This window comes from Ooceraea biroi, chromosome 6, assembly GCF_003672135.1.
Source record: "Ooceraea biroi isolate clonal line C1 chromosome 6, Obir_v5.4, whole genome shotgun sequence".
Taxonomy (NCBI): Eukaryota; Metazoa; Arthropoda; class Insecta; order Hymenoptera; family Formicidae; genus Ooceraea; species Ooceraea biroi.
Genome location: NC_039511.1, coordinates 4,321,266 through 4,343,059, shown reverse-complemented (window position 1 = coordinate 4,343,059; position 21,794 = coordinate 4,321,266). Strand labels below are relative to the sequence as shown.

The 21,794-nt window shown below is 46.5% G+C and overlaps 2 protein-coding genes across 2 annotated transcripts in view; one reads left to right on the top strand and one right to left on the bottom strand.

Moving 5' to 3' along the window:
• Positions 1-21,794, bottom strand: part of LOC105281558 — a 64,805-nt gene that overhangs the window by 17,337 nt on the left and 25,674 nt on the right. Inside the window, exons 6-8 of the mRNA XM_026970441.1 lie at positions 21,675-21,718; positions 16,915-16,987; positions 16,598-16,720 (exon numbers count right to left, since the gene is read on the bottom strand). Of these exons, the coding sequence (XP_026826242.1) occupies positions 16,598-16,720; positions 16,915-16,987; positions 21,675-21,718 (240 nt within the window). The remainder of the gene's footprint in view (positions 1-16,597; positions 16,721-16,914; positions 16,988-21,674; positions 21,719-21,794) is intronic.
• On the top strand, positions 1,467-4,414 carry LOC105281554 (cytochrome b5). The gene is made up of 2 exons (XM_011342848.3): positions 1,467-1,605; positions 3,027-4,414. Exon 2 carries the CDS (start codon positions 3,068-3,070, stop codon positions 3,452-3,454), a length of 387 nt encoding a protein of 128 aa, XP_011341150.1. The 5' UTR covers positions 1,467-1,605; positions 3,027-3,067; the 3' UTR covers positions 3,455-4,414.

Below are 21,794 nucleotides of genomic sequence, written 5' to 3'. Positions count from 1 at the left end.
AGTTTATCATTCTCGTCAGAACAGTTTACGTAATATAAGAAATTACCATCGTGTGGAATGACGAAAATTGTAGGATATCAAAATGAAGAGTGCTCACCGATCATAAATGTGTTGCATAATACAATTATAATATTATGCAGACATATCAGTTTTTTAAATAGGTATTTCCATTCTTAAACGAATTTTATTTGTATTAATTTTTATGTAAATTTACGAACATGCTCTTTAAATGCTTATTAAAATATACATCAAAATAAAGCATTTAATAAGAAATAACTAAAGGCATTTGTTGATAATAATCACGAAATACGTTGAAAATGTGATATGTTACACAATTAACCGCTCGAATGTAGCGCTTATCTTCTCGCACACATACAAATAGATACGCGGTGTCATCATGACTAGACACCTCAAACAGCAACGTACGTAATTTGTGAATACGTGCACAAATGCAGGAGCGGCAGGCTGTTTGTAAAAATGTCATATTAAAATATAATTATTACATCATTATACGTTCCAAGTTTTGAAAAAAATCTCGCTGCGATCGTCATTATAGTGACGAATTTTCTAAAAACACCGACAACGTTGAGCCAAAAATGATGCAAATGATGATCTATCAATCTCTATACTAATCGATTCGCTGGCTTTGAATCGCCCAAATATACGATGAATGAAAATCTGTCATTAATTTTTTCCGATCTGTGCAACAAACTTCTGTATGCAATCGATAGGTCTCTCTAGAGTGTTCGCAATGTGAATACTGCGTGCGATAAAGGAAAAATGTTACTTTATCGATATCACGGGCTATTTTTAAATGTTCTCCATCCAGCAACGCGAACACGTCGAAGTGAATTCACGCTACTTGCGAGCGCGTGAATCGCTGCGAGTGTATTGTTACAGCCTCGCGTGCACGTTGCAAAGTCATCGCTATGTATGATAACGCACGATCAGCGACTGTACGTAATTGGCGTCATCTAATGTGGATTTCGACGCAGAGCGTAACACCGCGAGAAATGATTCCCGATTACGAAATGCTCCCGTGAGGAAAGGGAGAAGAGCGGAACAGCGAAGCGAGCCTTTGCAGATTCATCATTTTTACATCATCCGCCTGTCTATCCGTTCATGCCTGCCTCATCTGCTTCTGATGGCTTCTGAAGCTGACGTCAGCCCATCGTGCCGACGTTGACCGTGACTAGACAGAGTCCAGCGCTAGATCTTTACATGCGTACTTGCATCGACAATCGTGGACAGTCCGCAGAAGCGTATGATTACACAGTTGGCAGCGCTGTACGCTGGCCTCCACGATAACGCGAACAACGACGTGGTGGGGTCTCGAGAGAACGAACATGAAAAGGGGGGAACCATAAAGCTACACGAGCAACAAGCTGAATTCCGCAGTGTTTGCGTGAGTGCGCCTTCGACGAGAAAGTCTCCGGCGCGACATCCCGTCGCTTCGGAAACCATCGATTCGCACCTGCGTGATCCCTCCGCGCGCGTTCTCATCCGCCCCGATAACGAGTCGACGCACGGCCACCCACTGATCATCCGTCCAGGGAAGTCGACCGGGGAAGTCGAGCAGAGAAAACTACCGAGAAGCAAAAGGAGGTACGTGCGAGGCGAAGCGAAGCGACTGGCTATCCGGATCTCGTCCGTTGTTGATTCTGCAACGGGAGTTCTTCCCTCCTCTCCCCGCGAGAGGGAAGAGAACTTTGATGACTCCCCAATTGATTTCGGAACTGGAAACGGGAAGAAGCGCCGTATCGATCCGACACACTTCTCCAATTCGCATCTCATTTGCTTGCCGGAAATTCGTTCGTCCTTCATGATGATGATAATGATCGCCACTCACGAATATTTGCGCGAGAATCTTTGGAGTTCTTCATCGAACTTCCTTGAGTTTCCTCGCAAAAACGCGGCGGCTCGGTGTCGCGAGTGAATTGTCGCCTGATTGTCGCGGATTAGAAAGAGAGAGAAGTTCGATAATTCTAGCGTTTGAGAGAGAGGGGGGGATCGTCACGGTACGAGATCGCGATTGATTCATGGTTCCTAAAAAGTTCCTAAAAAGTTGCTTTGTTGACGGTTAATATAATAGGAGGTAAGCTGTAACTTGAGCATTGGGAAATCTCTTGAGTAAAGCTTTCCGCTTAATGAAATATCTTCGCTGGCGAGCGTTTTCCCGCACTCTCGTAGCGCCAGGAAATTACACGGTACGCCTGTTACGCAACTTTTGGGGACTGCCGATCAATCAACCGGTGAATCTATTAACCAATGCTTTCCGATTCTCCGAGGTAACACGATACTTGTTACTGCGTTTTGAAGATCGAAACTGACGATAAAAGAACAGTGCTACGCTCTTTGAACCAGTGATAAGTAACGCAAAAACATATTCGATAATAAATATCCAATCTCTCGTACTTTAGTAACACGTCAGACACGATCATATGTTTGTGTGATGTTTGTCTGATGCGCCAAGCATCCTTGTTCACTGACAAACGTCATTACCGCTGTCGAGTATGTAATTATCGTACACCGCGCAAGATTAGTCGCGCAATCGCAACTCTACAGCGCGATCCAAAATCAACCGCGATATCTCTCGCAACGGTTCAGCTTGTTACGTAATCAATCTTCACCAACATCGATATGATTGTTAGACCAGCCCGTTCGTCCCTCACGCTCGCCGTGAAGCCGCAGTACGATATTCTTTCCTAACGCGTAATACTTGATTCCCCCGTGACGAATGAATATTACGAATCTACCAACGAGCCAATGGCACGCAAGATTTTTCAGTGTCAATCGCGAGTAAAATCGCTGCAGCTTATTGCGATGGAAATTTACGACTCATCGCAATAAAATACGCTGTATCACGCAGAATCGTATTTTCTTATGACGATTATTGGACACAATTTCACATCGCGCAGAGGCGAGCAATAAATCCTCCACGCGGCATTACGGTCCCGCGACGGTGGAAGTTCCTTCCACTGAAAATGCAAAACAAACGGCTCTAATAGTCGTTCCCTTTTCTCCAGATCGACCGCACAAAAGAGAAGTAGCGAGACATCAGCGAGACATGGCGACCAAGTTATTCACGAGGAGCGAAATCGAGAAAAACGACGAGGATAACAAAGTCCTGCTCATCTTGCATGACAAAGTATATAATGTCCACCCTTTCCTGAATGAGCATCCGGGCGGCGAGGAAGTCCTGGCGGAACACAAAGGGAAGGATGCCTCGGAAGACTTCGACGACGTCGGACATTCGAAGGACGCCATGGAACTTATGAAGAAGTACCAGGTCGGTGAGCTCGTCGAGTCGGAAAGAAAGAATCAACCGCCGAAGAAGGGATGGGTGGCAGGATACAACAAGGAGACAAAGAAGGGAAATGAAGGATCCATGTCCATTAGCTTGCTCATTGGTGTAGGTGTATTCCTAATAGCTGCCTTGTATTACTTAATATGATTAATTATGCTATTGATTGATTGTACGCATGGCGACAATATCACAAACATGTGACAAGTGTGATTAATGGACAGAACAGTGTAGAGAATGCAACAACATTCTTGTATTAAATATTTTATATCGAGGCGCTTAGTAAATTCATTCAAAATGCATAATCGTCCGCATTGCAAAGGAAAACTTTTTGTTGCTAAGTCAATGATGATTAGCCTCGTTAATTTTACGTAATAAATTTTCTACGGAGGAAATGTATTAGATTAACGTCAAATGATAAGAGATAATATTGATTTTACGTAACGTAACGAGATGTAAATGATATTTCTTGCGGGTCAGAGCTGATGATTCTTGTTTGAACCGAAGATTTGCCAGCTCCATATCCATTGTTATTATAAATCGAACGTTCTTATGTAAATCATTGGAACAAAATATCTTTTCTGATGCTTTTCAAAACGATTCAAACTGCGCAACCCTTAGAAATTGATTCAGTTTGAAAAACCAGTTTAAATATATTTACATACCAAAATTTACATATGTATCGTGCGCATTAAAAATAATTATTTTTTATACAACAATTTGCAATAGCCTGCAGCGCACATAAGAATAAATGAAAATTCAATGCGTACTGCGACAGTTTAAAACGAAAATGTCGCTATCAGAAACTCAAGGAAAACATAACATGTACGATCAAGATAACTAACTTTGTGTTTTATATTGTATACAATTATCGTAAAGTCTTCTATTTAATGACTCAGTCTGTAGAAATGTAGAAATGTAGTGTATATAGAAATATATCTTTATATTGCTGCTATTTCTACTATTATAAGATTCTTTCCAAAAGAGTAGGCGCAACAACATTATTGCATCACTTCCTCTTTATGTATATACAACTCTTCTTGATATATTACAGTTTTATTATGCAATACTTATTTTTCAGCATTGTACAATAGAGATATTTTTATTATTGCAATTAATTTCTTAATGACTGTTAAAAAACCCAGTTTGTACAGTCTAGTGTACGTTCCATTTTAATTCAATTATCCTTAAAAAGATACGGATGAGCAGATTGCGCAACTGATGACTAGAAACGACCACAATTGAAAGAGTTAAGAGTATTAAACGAGATCGACCACAAGTGGTGGCTTAACTGCACCGTAAGAATTTAACCATATGCGAGCGAAGTCGAAAACTAGAGAAGGGACAACGTGGGAGGGTTCTGGCAGAACTCATCCGAGACTAACAATAAGTGGTACCTCAGATGTGTCAGCGGCGAACCGGACACATTTTACCAAATTGTAATGCAAGTAATAATTATGGTTTTCACTCAGACGCGTAGTGTGCGGAAAGAAATGTCCTAGCAATACTGTATAATATCGTGCGGCGCTATTATTCGCATAAGGGCCTTCTACGTGACTGGCAATGTAAGTGTGCGGCGCAGAACATGTAATTGTCATGCTCATCGGTGCTAATTGTAACGCCGGGCGGACGTTAACTCATCCGTGGCCATCCACGTGCCGACACTCACATGCCGGCCGTCCGAGTCCATCGCTTTCCGGACAAATGGCGAAAAGTGGTCACATTGTCGCAGTCATGCGACTTCCTCCCCGTCAGTCTCATGTGCGTGCATGCGTGCTCGCGTTCGCGCGCACGCTGGAACTCGCGCGAGAGGATCACGCTGACATATGCGGAAAACCGCATATCCTTCCTGTCAACCGTCGGCCATCTGCTTCCCGCAGCGACTTCCGGCGCCGGTGGAAACTTTAAAACGCGCATCCCCGAGCCAACTCTCGCCGGCTTCTCCGAGTCGCCCAGCTCTCTCTTGTTCTCCTTTCCTCGTATCCAGAGTTCTTCAACTCTCTATAACTCTCCTTTCCTTTCTCTCTTCTTTTTCCCTCTTCATCTCGCATGCCTGAGCCCTTTGACGCAGTGCAAAGGGTGACACTCTTTCAGCATGATGACGGTCTCGCGTGTTGCAACACTGTGAAAACTACGACGACGTTGGCATTGTCTTGTTATTTCACTGGCAACCTCGTCGTAATCATGGTGCTCCGGACACGAGAGCGTCGAGCAACCAACAGCAGAAGTCAACAGTCGGCGATGACAACCGGTGGCGTTAATGAAGGTAAGTTGGGACAGTCAAACGCGATCCTGTTAATTCCAACGCGAATTATCTCGTCCTCGGCAATATCGGCAAATCATAATACGCTCGTTATCCTCAACATGGTCAAAATTCCGAGATGTTTCTCTTCACCCGATTTCTCGGTGGCGGTAAAGGATCGCTTACATTTAGCAGAAGCCAGGTAAAGAAATACGATTTTTTTTCTCGTTTCTATTTGCCAACCTTTCGATTGCTCGCTCTCTTTGCGAGGAAGCGGAAACTCGATACGAGTGCCCGATGCCTTTGAAGGGTCGCGATTCCGCCGCAGCCGCCGAGCCATTCCTTTTCCGTCTGTAACTTTGAGAACACCGATGCGTGCCTCGACGAGCGTAAATTTTTCAAAGGCTCTAATGTTTGCCACGCTGGAAGAACTGTCGCAATGACGTACATACGCGATCCCTTTCGATCGCGGTCTCCGGCGATCGCGCTCGGCTGGCGGAGCCATTAAGTCGCGCGACGTAGATTGAATGAAGGGCAAGTTAACGCGGCGCAGCCGATACGAACAAATGACATCGGTGCGGATGATTTGAGTGCTTTCCGTTGAACGAGAAAACGACGCAAGAACGCCGTGGAGTCACCTGGTTCCGCCAACAGCGAGCGGAAAGAATAGAAGAAAGTACGCAAAGAACCAGCGAGACGCGGGGAACGAGGGAAATTCTCAAATGGACGTAACGAGTCCGCGGCAGTTTCCCGGTAGTTTCTTGCTGCACTTCCGACCTCGACTTTCACCCCCTCGCTCTTGCTTCGCTTACTTCTCTCTTTCGCTCTCTTCCCTGAAGCTCGAAGACAGCAATTTTTCCAATCCCCCTTTGATAAAGCGCTTTAACAGAGCACCGTAACAAGATGCCATTTCCCCAGTTCCCAGTTGGTGACGAGGAAAATAAACCGTCGGAGAAGGTCGGCGGTAACAGGTGCATACACGAGACGGACAAAGGGGTAGCGCGCCGAGGGAGAAACAAAGTGCTCGGGCGCGCTCGGAATCGTCTTAAGGCGTTACTACACGGTAGGGATATAATAAATATTCCGGTAAACGTGCTCACTCGCGGGGCGGCCGTCCCGCCGCGCTCTCGAGGACGGCGATATTTCATGCGCGCGAGATGAGCGCGCGGCACGCATGCGGATTTATGCGCTCTGCGCCCCTCGCGCTCTGAAATTGTTTTTCTCTCCTCGTGTTTGCGAAACACAGGGCAGGTACCTTCCTCTCCCCCTTCGCCCAGAGTACGTGGCACATATACGTGTAAGAGGCACGCGAAGGCCCCACTGGTCCGATAATAAAGATGATCACGATAAAAACTTAATTGCTCGGAGGGATGAATATATGGGTCCGTTTCTCAGCGTTGTTTGCGCAACAACGCAAGATTAATGACGAAATTCATCGATACCGACTGTACTCGTGCGTCCGAAGAAATAAAAAATATCTTCTTTTTCTTCCTCCTCCTTTCGCAAAGGATCGATCCGCGCGCCGCGCTTTCTCACAATGTAATCGCGATGCATCGCGCCCAGGGAGGACCAAGAGAGCGGATCGCTGCGAGCGAAATTGTCGGCGCACCGATTACGAAAATCATGTTTGCGAAAGCCGGCGGAGCGCGAGACAATGCACGCGGAAAACAGCGCGATCGAACGTAGCCGACTCATTGCCCGAGGTGATGCCGGTGAAACACATCCACGGGACCCCGAAATACCCGAAATGAGTTCGTTCTGACTGTATGGAAATTCTGTTCTGCAAAGTTAGCAATATTGTTCCCGGGTAATGAACTGGGATTTCGCGTTTCATTTTCATTCCGTGGAGGCCTCGTGATGTTCGCGTAGGGAAGCCGAGTCGCAAACTGGCTAAAGGGTGCCTGGTCAACCAGAAGGTGCGCCGTATCCGCAGCATCTCAAAAACGAGTTCGAGTCGACGATTGCAGGACTCATTTGCGAATATTACATGAGGATCACGCGAAATATGTATGTCGTGCACGAAACGCGGAGGGAAACATCGATCGCATTTAGATTACTGCAGGACCGTTATAGGCGGCGGAGTACCTCAAGTTTTCAGAACGTGGGTAAGTAGAGAAGCGAAGGGCGGTGGAGGGTAGGATGGAGGAGAGGTCGAATAATGGGTGCAGCAGCCATCGGCTGTGTACGCAGCTTTTCGAGAGTGTTTTAACGAACTCCAGACGGCGTCGTCTCGTGGACGACGAAGAATAGAGGGAAAGAAATGCTGAGGAGCGTTTTCTCGGCTACGAGATCGGCGAGCCGACGAGGGTTGCTTGATGAGAGAGGCTGGATCGGTCGTCGACTATGCCTGATCGTCGAAGGACCGAAGTTTCTTTCGCTCCAAAATTTTATTTGAACCTCCTAAGTTATCTAACTTGGATCGTGTCGTAAAAGAGCCAAGAGCCCGTCATTTTCCCTACACCGAGCGTCCCCATAGGTATGCTCCGGACGTATCGCGATGCCCAGAGTCCAGTTTACACTCGAGAGGACGATCAAAAGAACGATCACGTGGAGGAGCCCGGAGCACAGCTCAGATCTTCGTGGATAGTCTAATATCGCTAAAAGCTTTTTAATAAACAGTCTTAGCATTCACGACGTGCGCATACTGATGTACCGAGTATGGATAGTGCACATACATACACACACACCAGAGAGAGTTAGATGAGCGAATCACCTTTATACGAGGTTCCCAAGGGAAGAAAGCGGTGTGCGAGCGAGGAACGCGCGAAGAGGAGAATAAAGTGGCGTGCAGGACCGAAAAGAGGTATCGCAGGAATTCGCCTTTCGTAACTCGGCAGACGACGGGCGCGACGTATGAAAATGTAGTCCGGAAAAGAGGAAAAGGTGGAGAAACAGATAGGCGAGGATGTTCGCGGGGGAGCGAGCGAAGCGATGAGCGGAGGGGGCTGTTTATTTTACGAAGTGGAGCTAAGACGTACGATATTGTCCTCGGCAAAGTGGCCGGGTGGTTTTATTTTTGAGACTCTCTCCCTTTCCTTTCTCCTTCCTTACTTACTTACTTTCCTTTTGCTCGTGTACGTCCTTTCACCGCTTGTTTTCCGCAAACGGCATAAATTTCCGTCCGAAAGTACGGCGCGATGACACGCGAGCTCGTCCGTGTGCTCGTTTCACCCCACGTCCGCCCTACATCCCCCTCGCAAAATCAAACACGAAAACCTTATCACTCAGGTAGGGAGGATAATTCGACAATCGCATCATACCTTTCGGAAGGTCGCGTTACGATTTTATCATCGTTATTTCGAAGTGAGGAACCAAGAGTGACATTTCGAGAGCCAAGCTGACGCTTGGTGTAATTTTCTTGTCGGATTGCCCAACGTGAATATAAAGATAAAGAAAAATTCAAGACAACCCTCGTCATCGTTGATGGATACTTGACTATAGGCGCTACACATTGTGGATGTGTCGTTAGTCGAGCGATGAGAAAATCACTCCTACGCGAAACTTTTGTCGAGGCGGAATTCCGCAATCGATGCGAGGGGAGCACGATTTAAAATTAAAATCTGACGTGCCGAGAGTGACAGGGATTCGCTCTTCTCGACAGACATGGAAAGTGTACATAATAAAAGCTTCCGGATCAATTTTCCCTCGTTTTCGCGAACCTACGAAATTCGCCCTCCCTTCGTAACATGAAAAGGGACGCGCGCAACCTCGTTCATTTTTTTTTCAATCTTCCAATCATTCTCGTCTAACCGATAGATTCGGCAAATTTACGCTCAATTTCTAGGGACGCCGGCGTCGATAAAAATATGATTCTCGCCCCTGCCGAATATCCCCGTGCACAAAGTAATCCACCAGTGTAAAATTTCATCGGCACCCATTTCCTGTTACTATAAACTGTCTATATAAGCTATATCGATATAAGCTATATCGAAGTTGAAATTGGAGCGGGTCACTTTGAAAATTTTCCCAAACGATATCTGCTGTGTGCGGTATATGAGATAACATACTCCACCATTTTTGGTATAATCTAAATCAAGAATCAAAATGGAGAACCGTGCCAGAGGACTGAGCTTCAACGAATTTCAGTTTACATCTCTGCGAGATTGAACTTTGAAATTAAAAGTGAATTCCTCTCCCCAAAGTCCTCTCAATTTCGATTGGTATCGTGGAAGATATCGTTCAGCATTTCTCTCGTTACGGGTCGAAGCGATAGGATCGGAATGTCTGATAAAATGGCCGTTAAAGGAACAGTTTCACTCGTTCTCCTAACGTCTTATCTGACAAGAGAGAATAATATCCAAATTAACCAGTTTTCCGTTGTTTTGTTTTCCGTTCGTTTGCATTCGCGGCCATTCGGCACGACCACGTGGCAATCGAGATAACGCAAAATGATAAATCGACACGGTGAATAACAAAAGAGAGAGAGAGAGAGAGAGAGAGAGAGAAAGGAAAAATAACACTAGCTGTCCCGTTTAAATAATTGATAAAATCTACGTAATTGATTACGTACGAGAATTATGCATCCAATTGAAAACGTAACATTCGCACGAGAAAAACCGAAATAAGAGAGATGAGAATTATTCGGCATGGGCGATCAATCGACCTGCGTCACGAAAACGGAAACACGTACATGGGAACGTTCCTCCTCGCTACGTGTATGTTCAAATGCAGCTCAAGCAAATACAGTTTCTCGTTTCCTTTTTCTCGACTCTTTCATTTTTCTTCACGGTTCCCTCGTTCCGCTTTATTTCGACATCCCACCGCCTCTCGCTGCTTTAATAAACAGTTTATAAATCTCAGCGCAAACTCGGCATTTCTTTTTGAGCCCGCTTCCGCGTTTACTCGCGCAGCCTATTCTCAACGCGAACAAACAGATGAACGTGCTTCCTGTACGCGCTCGCTCGCTCGCCTGCTTCCACCTCCGGTTAATGTTTCAAAGTTTTGTCTAACAGTTCCCGATAGGTACTTTTATGTAGAGTTATAACGACGACGGAGAAAGTTTTATATTAAATCCCCTTAGATGCCTTATTAATACGAAAATAAAGTCTCATGGAAATGTGCACAATATAGAAAAAAGAACACACTCGTGAAGGCTATATAACAAAAAAAAAATAACACAAAGAGAGAAACAGAAAAAGGAGCGTTAACAGTTCACAAGGATCGAATAAACAGAGCGTATCGTCGCACGCGAGTCAACTAATTGATGGAACTAATTAATGAACGTACCCATGATCCACGGAAATCCCATACGAACTTCGCGAAATCCTCCGAAACGCGTGCACTGAGAACGTGTCTCGTTGCCCGAGTTCGTCAAGTCGCAGCGTGAGGAGAACCTCACGGATACACGAACGAACAACTACTGAAAAGGCGGTAGGGTCTCGTGGATCCGTCATGCGCTCCTGGCTCGATTTCGGTCGCTGTCGCGACTCCACCCGGACTTCATTCAACCACAAAGGGGCTTCGCTCGTTGTGTGCTCGCTTCCGCCGCGCGATGTTCCCCCCTTAGGTCTACTTCGATCAGTCTGCAGACCGCCAGAATAATTGATAGTGTCAATCATGTTAATTATAACATCAGTTAATAGAATATATTATTTTTATAACAATTTAAGATGAGTTTGAGATGCAATTTCTCCTCTACTTCTTCTTTCATTCTTTCTTCTTCAAAAATATTTCTGACTCGCTTTAATCTTTTGATTAAATTTTCGTGACTGTTTATATTTTTGCATTCCGTGTATGCAATCTCGCAAAGGTCTGGCAGGAATACTTTCCGCAGAAAGTCTCGCGTGCATTTTTGCTAGTGTGAGTGTGCATGAATTCATTTTGAAGTCAGCAGCGAGCTCGACACGAGAGACGCGACATTGAGAACGCCGCGGGAAAGTGAAGTTATCCCCGGATCAGCTGCAGAAAGACGAGCAGCAGCAATAGTTCAAGAAGGGAGGGAAACGGAAGGTTAAGGTGACTAGAGACTCGCCTTGCCGCGCCAAGCGTCACCGACAAGCTTAGGGACTAGAGCTACACCTGGCATGGCAGCTGCTCGGAACCGTCCGTTACCTGGTTCGACAGCACCTGTTCGGGGATCGCGTGCAGAACGCGGGCCTTCCAGAAGGGCCCATAGCAACACACGCTGGCCGCGAGAATATACTCTCTCTAGTGCGATAAAGCGACCAACGACAATCGGAGGATTAGATTGCGAAACGCTCTTTGCCCGGAAAACGCCCTTTCTTGCACTTTCAGTATCTGATTCTCTGGAAAAGTATCGTTCAGTATTTGACCAAGATAGATTTTCGTTGTTTTGTTATCAAAAAATCATCACGCTAAAAAGGTGCTCGCAAAGAAGCGCAATGCGCCATCGAAAATTGGCATGAAGTCCATGGAGGTGCGGTAAACATTTTGCTACTTTAATTAATACAGTTTAACCGAGAGAGGCCGAATGAAATATTGCGCGAAATCAAACAATTCTTGTCGCGATGATCAAACATCGCGGCTATTTGAGCCTCGTCCGCGAGTCTCTGTTACATCCAGAGAAACGCGTGCGATTTATTTTGATGCGGGTCTGCGACGTAGTCGAATCGTGTGTTTGCAATAACGTTTGTTAAACTGCGTGATGCGGAGATTAATCAGCAAATGATACGCGTGAATTCACTGGGCACATTACGACTGGTTATTAAACGGAGGGGAGACGCGTAACTTCTATTTTATACAATATATATATATATTTATTTATTTACAAAATATAAATATATATTTATATGCAAATTCTGATTTAATGTACACGCTCACTTTTCCCGATATCAATGCGAAAGCAATCTGCAGAACAGAAAGAATCACGTAAATGCCAGATGCGGGTGACGCGTAGGGAAACCACGTAGACATAATTTCGTAGTCTGCGGTGCAACATTTCCCTCGTTCTCTCTTTCTCTCTGCCTGCCTCGTGCAACATGCGCCGTAGACAAAACGGCGTCAGCGGATAATAAAGGTATCGCGTGTGCATAATTATCTGGCGTACTTTCCCGGAATTAATTTCGAGTTTCGCTGGCGGTGGAGTCTTTTTTATTCGCCCAGTACACGGTGCATCGCCCTCTCTTGTTCGCCTGTTAAGAGCACGAAACTTTGGCCGAGCTCGACCACTGCGAACAAGACCGAGGGCTGCTTTGGCGAGGAGGAGTGCATCGCGGAGGAAAGAGAGAAAACAAGAAGAAAGGGAGGGAATGAGGAACGCGTCGAGAGAAGCCGCCACTTCTAATCCCTTCGCAAACGGATCGTGTGATGACCAATATGACGGATTGTCGACGCGACACGAAACTACGCAATTTCCGCAGACCGCGTGTACGTAGATTGCGCGCGGTTGTAGATACGCCAGAAACGGACAGACACGTATCGCCGCATGGTGGAGAAGCAGAGAGAGAAAATGCGCTTTTTCCTGACGACACGCACGTGTGGTTAGCACGCGACGAGTGTCGCATTGTGAGCGCGTAATGATTAGCTAGCGAGCTGGACATATGGCTTCCTCCTCGTCCACGTTCGAACGCGTGGTGCGCCCGATGCACGACGCCGTATATTCCGAACTGTGAGCGTCTTTTTATCCGAGGAACACGTTTCACCGATGTGCAAAGTGCATACAAAGCGCTCATGGCAAACGTGTTAATCTTGCGCTGCGTAACATGATCCGTTTGTGGATCTCTGAACATCGCCGCGTGGCCGCTCCTTTCAAGTTTTTCTGTCGACTGACTGAATCATTGCTCGCTTTGACATAAGCGCGACGAATTTTGTGCGGGAGTACCGCAAGTTTTTGAAGCGTTTGCATAATCAACGATCAATCACCAGAGATCGCAGTTTTATCTCAATCGATAAAAATCCAACGTGTCGCGTTATGTTTGATCATACCCTTTTTACATTACAACACAGTTTTATAAACGGGAAGATAGAAAATTCTGTGTAAGATAATGTTTCTTAATATTTTCATGCTTAAAATTAATAATAATTTTAAGGTCATTAAAGATTAGATCGATCTTACAATTTACTCATTCATCGATAGCGATAGATCTGCGATCTCCCACGTGCGAGCCCTTTTGAAGGTTCATCTGTTCAATCATTCATCCATGTTCGCATTATACTCGCAGATGCAAGTGCATCGCGCCCCGTGTCACCGCCATGCACCCTGTGTCATGCATATTTCTACCTCTCGCATCTCGTATTCTTTTCACATTTCCTTGGACGTTGTTATCAAGGAACTTTCGAGCCTATCAGTCATTCTATTTGCATAGAGCTCGTATCGTCCGGAATTCCGTTTCGATAATGCTAAGGAAGAATGTTACGAGACGCGATGGATCGCGAACGGACACGAATGCTCCAATTTCTAACAACATGTACGAGACAGCATCTCGTAAACTGATCAAACCAAGAGAATTATCAGTTTTCTTGTCTTGGCGCGCAAATACTCGTAAAGAAAATTCATCGACATCACTTAGGATCGAATCGAACCGCTTCGCTTACAAGTTAGTCTGTTATCGAGCGACTTGAAGCACGAGGAGTTAATTAGGGATGATAACCTTCCGGTCGTAGCCGTACGCTACGGTACAAATCGATTGAATTTTAATTCTTCTCATTGTACATGCAATAACATTGCATTGTATGCGCGTCGTTGCGATATCGTTCGCGCGATGAGTAAGCTCGATGCTCGATCTCTGCCCTCCCGCAAATTCGCGGGGAATTGGCGAACCATTGATGTCATCTCGAGATTATCCGCGCGTTTTGACAGTCTCCGTCATGTTTTATTTGCGCTTGCACAAAGCTACGAGGAAACATTTCGCAATCGCCGTCGGTTGGAAAATGGCAAAGAAGATAGAGCTCCGGGCAATTGCGCGCATCGTACTTGCGCGGAATAATAAACAACCGTTCGATCTCCACTCCCCCGTCGACGAGAAACGCGGTGATCGGAAAGCCGCGCGTTTTCTGGCAGCGGAACGGAATCCTCGATGACACGATAGGAAAAAAGCGCGTCGGAATCCCGTTCGGAATCAATAAAGTTACCCCTACCAGGTTCGCGAGTCGAAATAAAACGACTCGGCGATGTCGCCGAGTGGCGGTGCCATGTCTTCGTTCCCCATTCGAAAAGGTGGAGAGATAGCAGAGGGCTCGACCGACTCGCACCAACTGTTTTTATTGTCTACACAAACGTGTTCTTTTTTAAAATCGATATCTAAGATTTTGTGGTCTCCAAGGTGAATTTTGAAATTACTTGAGTATTTCGATTGACGGATGAACGGACAGTACGAAAGTTTTCGCCGACTTGGAGCTCGCAAGACACACAATGTCAGCCGGATAAAAGGATATTTCACGTGAAAACGATAATCTTTTCTCGATTGATCGATGTATCAAAGACAATTAATCTTTACTTTTTTACAAGTCAATCGATAATACTCTGAAACTCGATTGTTCGACTCCTCTCCCCCTCGAGCAATACGTTTTAAATGCATTATCTGACGTAGCAGTTAACTAAACTCTAATAGACTAATTATCTCGGCTGCTCTTCATCGAGGGAGGATGTTAAGGTTGACGAAATTACGAATAAGTTTTCAGCAAATTGCCAAACAACGTTATTCCGCGCCGCGCCGGTACGCCGGCGCTCCGTATGGAGTTTGCTAAATTTATTTTCAAGCGAATAATAATGCCAATAACGTTCCACGTGGGAAAATACATATATAGATATACCAAAAAAAAACATTCTACCGCAAGAACGTAACCAATTAAAATTGTGCAGAAATATAACGGATCCAAAAAACACGCAAAAAAATGTTCCGTGTTTAATTTAGTTTTGCGTATAACGCACATGGTAACGATTTTAATTGGTTTTGTCATATTTAAAGGATAAATGAAATACTAAATATTGCAATAAACGCGACTAGCTGCAGGTAACACGGTGTCTCGCGAAATCACTGGTCTAGCACCCTTCGACCTTTCGACCACACTTGCGAAGTGACAAACTCATCGAACACGAAGCGAAGAAAAAAATGACGGAGGGAATGATTCCCGGAGGAAAGAGGAAGGAGAGAAAGAGAGAAAACGGGAGAGGTTGTACAAAGTCACGAAGCACTCCAACTCGGCTCGAGCACTCGCTGATTCCGAGGCGAGACAAAAGCTCGGTTGGTCGACTGCGATTCGGTTTTGTCTCTCTCGTGAACGCGGAAACGTAACGAGCCACTTGGCCACGTTGCATATTTCAGAACGCGAGTCGACAACCAACCAACCAGTCAGTCAGCCAGTCAGTCAGGCCGAGCCCTTCGCCGGAAAACTCAGCGGACGAATACGGACGGAGCTCGTTATGCAAAATCGAGGCCACGATGTCGCGGGAGGATCGCTAATTAAAGAGGCTTGATTGTCGTTCCATCAGTCCGCGCCGCTTTGTCGCCGTCCTCGCGGAGAGAACGAAAAGATCTTTTCATGGCCAGCGTGGATTCCTGAACACAAGGATGACTCGCGTGTTCAACGTGACGCGGACTAGGCGAAGTTACCATTTGCGGGATTTTCATTTCGATGCGCAAACCGACGAGAAGCATCGCTATCAAAGCCAGTGTGTCCCCATAAATGCATTATAAACAAGCTCGCCTCCAAGTTTCCAACTCTCTGTCTCGCTTTACTAATAAATTAATACGCGTTCCAAAGTCCACACCACTCCGCGGGTATTTGTATTCGCTGTATGCGAAACTCCGCGATCACCACGATGAATTGTTAATAAAATAAAAAATCCGAGCACAACAGTGAAGTTTTTATTTAGCTTTCAGGCCGCTGCGCCGTTACTTCGACGTTGCACTAATATTTAAAGCTCGATGAATTCACTCGTGATTCGAGAATGCGAAAGAATTTATGTTCGAGGAGATTTTTCTGAATTCTTCTGTCGCTTTGCGCTTTTTGTTTACGCGACTCGCTCCTCGCATGGAATGCAGTGACTCGCGCGTAATTTCGTTGCGAAACCGGTCGCTCCTCGCGTAACGCGAGAAACGACTTATGTCATCTTACGAGTTGTGAGTAATTATTGGCGTTAAGTGACTCACCTCGCGGAGCTCCTTGATCTTCAGACCTCCTTTGCCGATGATGCATCCAGCCTGGCTCTGATGCACCAGCATGCGTACGTCGATCTCATCACTGCCATGGCGAGAGCCGTTCTGAAAGCGAGTCTACAATAAACCATGGAAATTTGAATGCTCCGCTTCTGCGTCAGCGAGATCAAGCGTCGCTCGATCTCAATCAAATCAGACGCGCAATTGCACAATACCGCGCGCGACTGGCACGCGATATCGCGCAGTACGATAGTCATACGGAATATTGCGAGCAAAGCGGGAGAAGGCGCGGATAGGATCTTAGCGCTTACCTCCTCCAGATTAGGTACGACCTCGTTCAACACTTGCAGAACGGTAGGCAGGTCCGAGCTGATGGTAAGCACCCTAGAATCAGAAGGACTCAGAGAATTATACTGATTTTACGGCGGCATAATATCGCGTATACGTGCTATTGACCATATCGGTCCCGTGCGAGTGACGTTCGTGCGTACGAGACGCGCTCGCGTGTATTACATCAACCAGCGATGCCACCCCTTCCCACCCCCTTTCTCCAAGGTACTTCGGCGTCACCCGTTAGAGCGCTTTGAACAACGGCGTCGATGAAATTCCAGCGCACCCTTTCTACATCCTCCTCTTTCCCCTCCTATCCCCCTTTCCTGATGAAGTTAGAGAGTAATTGAATGCGCGTGGGATCGATCGGAGCTGGATGCACGCTAGCGCGTTGCATTAGTCATAGAGTTTAGCCGCATTGTGGGTGTTTATTATATCGCAGATTGTTTGCTCCCCGCGTCACATTCGGTGATAGAGTTACGGTGATAGCAATGTTTTAACGTGGATAACAATATCGCGCGACGGCCGACAATTACGTCCGCGCATTAAAACCGACGAAAATTTAACGATATTTCCGTGTCTCGCGTCCGAAACACCGCGACCCAGAACGTTATTTTGTCGCTATCGATTCGCAAACGCGAGCGGCGAATTAATCCCGTTCTTTGTTAACGGTCAGCGGATTTAAAATTTGCCGATTATCGGCCGCGTTGAAGCGCCCCGTCGTGAACCTTCAACCACGGGACGAATCCAGACCAGTCCGTTTCGCGCGGATCACGTTTACCGAGTTAATGTCGAGATGATTAAGATTAATCAGTTCCGCGCGGTGGATCCACCTCCGACTCGGCGCCTCGATTCGGTAGTTTCGGTGTCGCGATGCTCGAGAGGCCGCAGTTTTCCGGAACTCGCGTGCGTAATCGCGATCGATCGCGGGCTCCGGCCAGACTGGTCGTCGCTCGGTATTTTGTCGACCTACATCCATCCAGCTTCAATCGCATCGTGCCATCGGAACGATCGTATTTACGGCCATCCACCGGAGCGAGTTATCACATACGCGCCGCGGAAAACACGCGCGCGGTCCAATTCGCCACCGGCAATTCGCACCCCGATCCGTTTCCTTTCTGGCTGAATCGTTGTTGGGAATAAACGAGCGACATCCGAATATCGTCCACGCAATATTCACGTGTGACGGTAAACGCGCCGGAACGCCTTGCTCCGCTTCGACTATTTAGCAAATCTTGAAACGGCGTCCTCGCCGCGCGCGAGATCTATTTTTCCCGCGAAGCATGATAATTGAAAGATACGAAATTCATTGGAGTTTTAGTATTCCCCCGATAGCTCGCCCTTCATCAATTCTCCGCAGATTCAGCCTTCGAGAAGGGAACGGTATTCGGGTACTACTCTGGTAGCTTTAAGAAGCGCGCCGAGCTGCTCTTCCGCTATCGCGTCCCTCGATCGAGAACAAACACGAAACTTTTCGCGGAACGACGACCGGCACAGATCCACCCCGGTTGATACGAGGGACAGGCGGATGGGGAAATTCTTCTACCCCATCCACCCCGCCCTCCTCTTTAACTCTCCTTTCGTGGTCCACTTCCGTTTCCCGTCGTCGTTGACGAACTGAAGCTGAAGCCACGTATCTTCCACCCGACTGGACATACATCACGGAGGTTGTGCACGTACCATCCCTCTTTACTGTCCCTACCGGTTCCGCGAGAAAAGCATCCGGTCGATCATCTGATTCGAGAATGATCCCCCCTCTGCCCTCGCGCAAAAATGTCATCACGTAAACCAGCTTCGTTTGCGATCCCGCGTGTTTAAAAGGACGCAGATGCTCTCACTACGTATGTTAATTGTTATACATCTACTGTATATGTGCACGAGCACGCTCCCAGGAACATCCTGGTCGGCGCCGACGTTCTTAATCGCGCGGAAGCTGCCATCACCATCTACTAGGAGCCTTCCTACTTAACCCAGTTCGAGGATAGGACAGCATACAGTTACACTGATCAACCTTGATCGATAGAAATGTGCGACGTCGGATCGAAGGTGTGAAAAGTCGAGCAGCACGAGCGACTTGCGCGAGTTGATCGGTGCAACGTTCTCTAAAGAAGCTGGCACGAGGAGTCGCGGCGTTATGGTGCGGAGAGTTACGGGTTGTTGGCTGGTCGAAAGTCATCCCTTCGAGAACCCGGGAGGGGCGCACGTGGATTCGCGAGAGGTCTCGGATTATGGCGTTCGGCGAGCTGCCACGGGCGGCAGAGAAGGATAAAGAGAAAACCGTCGGCAATCGTCGGAGATCTGATCACGGGCGATCGGACTTCATGGCGCATAAAATTGTTGAGGAGCGGTCGAATAATTCCAGGTTTGATGGCTGAATGCTTTATGGGAAAACTGCGGCTTCGTGGGAACGGAGGTACGTATAATACGTCTCGTGATACAAGTTCGGCCGTCTACACGCGTCGCGATACTTGCGATATACGACTACTATTATCTCTTGACAGCTTTGAGAAAAACCTAAGCCTGAGAAAATCTTACGTTATTCTTTAAAATGAGTTTTCTAAGCAATTAATCGGGTTGAGATCTCCGATGCTACGAATTCTCTCCTCGAGCGTTCGCTTTCGTGACTGTTCGAATGATATTGCGCCGACCATGGTGATCTCACGTAACGATCGCGCGGTTCGTATGGGATCTTCCACGACTTGAAAGTCCCTCGTCACGTGCTGGCGAAATTCCCGGCCGGATGGTAGAGCCGCGAATAGAAATCGCATTAGGGGCATCCTCCCGAGAAGCTTTATCGCCGGCGACAAAAAAATTTATTGCCGTTCCCAGGACGAAGATAAATTTGCCGTTAATACCTGCGTGTGCGCGCCGCGCGACATAATTCCTTCCAGGTGAAGAGAATCGACTATCGACGGGTGTGGATCGAGGCGTGACACGTCTAAGTCGCTGATAATCGATCGCGAGGAGATGAATGATCGAGTACGGACGGAGTACGCGCGAAAGTTCGTTGCGTGAGCTTAAGTTGACATTAAAGTGTTCGCTTTCTGACGGTGCCGGTAATGACTTTCGACTTGACAAGTTGATTAATCACGTCAAAGTATTTCGGACGGGACAACGAGCAACCACATATCGGTCAATCAAATATCTAAACAGCGAAGGTATTTTGTCGCGTTGAAAGTGTTGTCCGGCCGCTTTGGGCAACGGAGAATAACCGTCCGTAAATTTATCATTTAACTGTTTGAAACTGTAAATCTCACTTCTCCCTCGATCTTCGTCAGAAAGGATTTTTTCTGACGTTCCTGTTTCATAACGACATTTAACACGGTAATATTTTCAACGCGATAACACCTTGAGTTACAATTTTTAACACTGAACCGGCCCTAAGGCCACGTGCGTCACATACCACATATTAGCTTCCGTGTTAGCCACATATTACAGACACCGTTTAGAACATATTCCCGACATCGTACGTGTGTGTATAAACGTGTGTGGGTGTCGAGTGATATCGCACACGTCTCATCACGTGGCGCTTACGCAGGAAAAACCAAAGAAAAATAATGATAAAATGAGAAAGAAATGATAAAGTAAGAGAAAAGCAAAAGGAGAGAATAAGGGAATAAGAAAGAGAGGTGACAGAGTGAGAATCGGAAATACAATTAGAAGGATCAACGACATCCTCATACGAAAAATGCACTGGTTAAATACACAGATTCGCGAGTGAATTTCTAAAAGCAAAAACTGGGAAAGGAAATCCATGGGATTCCTCTGCGCGTCCTTATGGCGCAATCTTGGCTTGATAGAAAAAAACCACATTCGGTGATTTTCAATACTATGCTGAAACCGCCGACGATGCATCGACACGGTTCTGCCAAACCGCACAAGTCCTTTCTTTCTGAATACGAAATGTTTTTCGTTACAACCGAACAGAATTGTATCACATCGACCCGATCTGCAGGCATTTTCGCAAGAGGGGGTGGGATGCCGCGTTCTGCAATGCGGCACATAATGCAATTCGTGCAACCGCGTGCCAGCGGCAGATGCAGTTGCACGACTTGCATCCAGCGGCTTTCACTCGCGCGCGAACACGGTTTCCCATCCAAAGCCGAAACGATGCGAGAGTAGCGCGCTGTTCTGAGGAACACTTAAATTTAATCGGTTCTCCAGGGCGTCGACATCGTCTGCGATGATCAAAGAAGAAAAGTCTCCACTTGGTTGGCTAATTAATGCGGATTATGAAAGCGCAATTCGGAATGCAGATTGGTCTTTGCTTCTTCAATGTATCTCGTGACGGTCGAGGACGCGCACAAGAACCAAGGAACTGAGGAACGAAACGAAGAGAGTGAAACGCGGAAGAACAACGTGCCGGGTGAATCGATCGTCGTATTAACACGTGATACGTCGACAGAAAGAAAAGATGATCACGGAAAACAGACAGATAGATAGATAGATAGATAGGCAGATTAACAGACGTATAGACACAGAGAAAGATAGATTAGATTCCCAGCAAATGAACAGGTAAAGATAATTAGACAGATAAACAGATAGAAGAAGAAGAGAAGAGAGAAAAAGAGAAAGAAGGAGATAGACGATAGACAGAAAGGCGGAAAGTACAGTGATGTAAAGAGTATACAGAAAAAGAGATTCGTCTTGCTCGCCAGGTTTCGCAGGCGCCTTATATAGGTACCTCGCAATTAGAGACAAAGAAAAATAAGAACATTAAGTAGTTGGTGTTGGTCATTACCGTTCGGGTCCGGGGCAATCGGGTACAATGATTGAGGCTTTGTACTGTCGATTGGGCCGTGGTGGTTGGTGGTTGGTTCATTGGTGGTTGGTTGGTAGTTGTTGTCGATTGTTGGTAGGG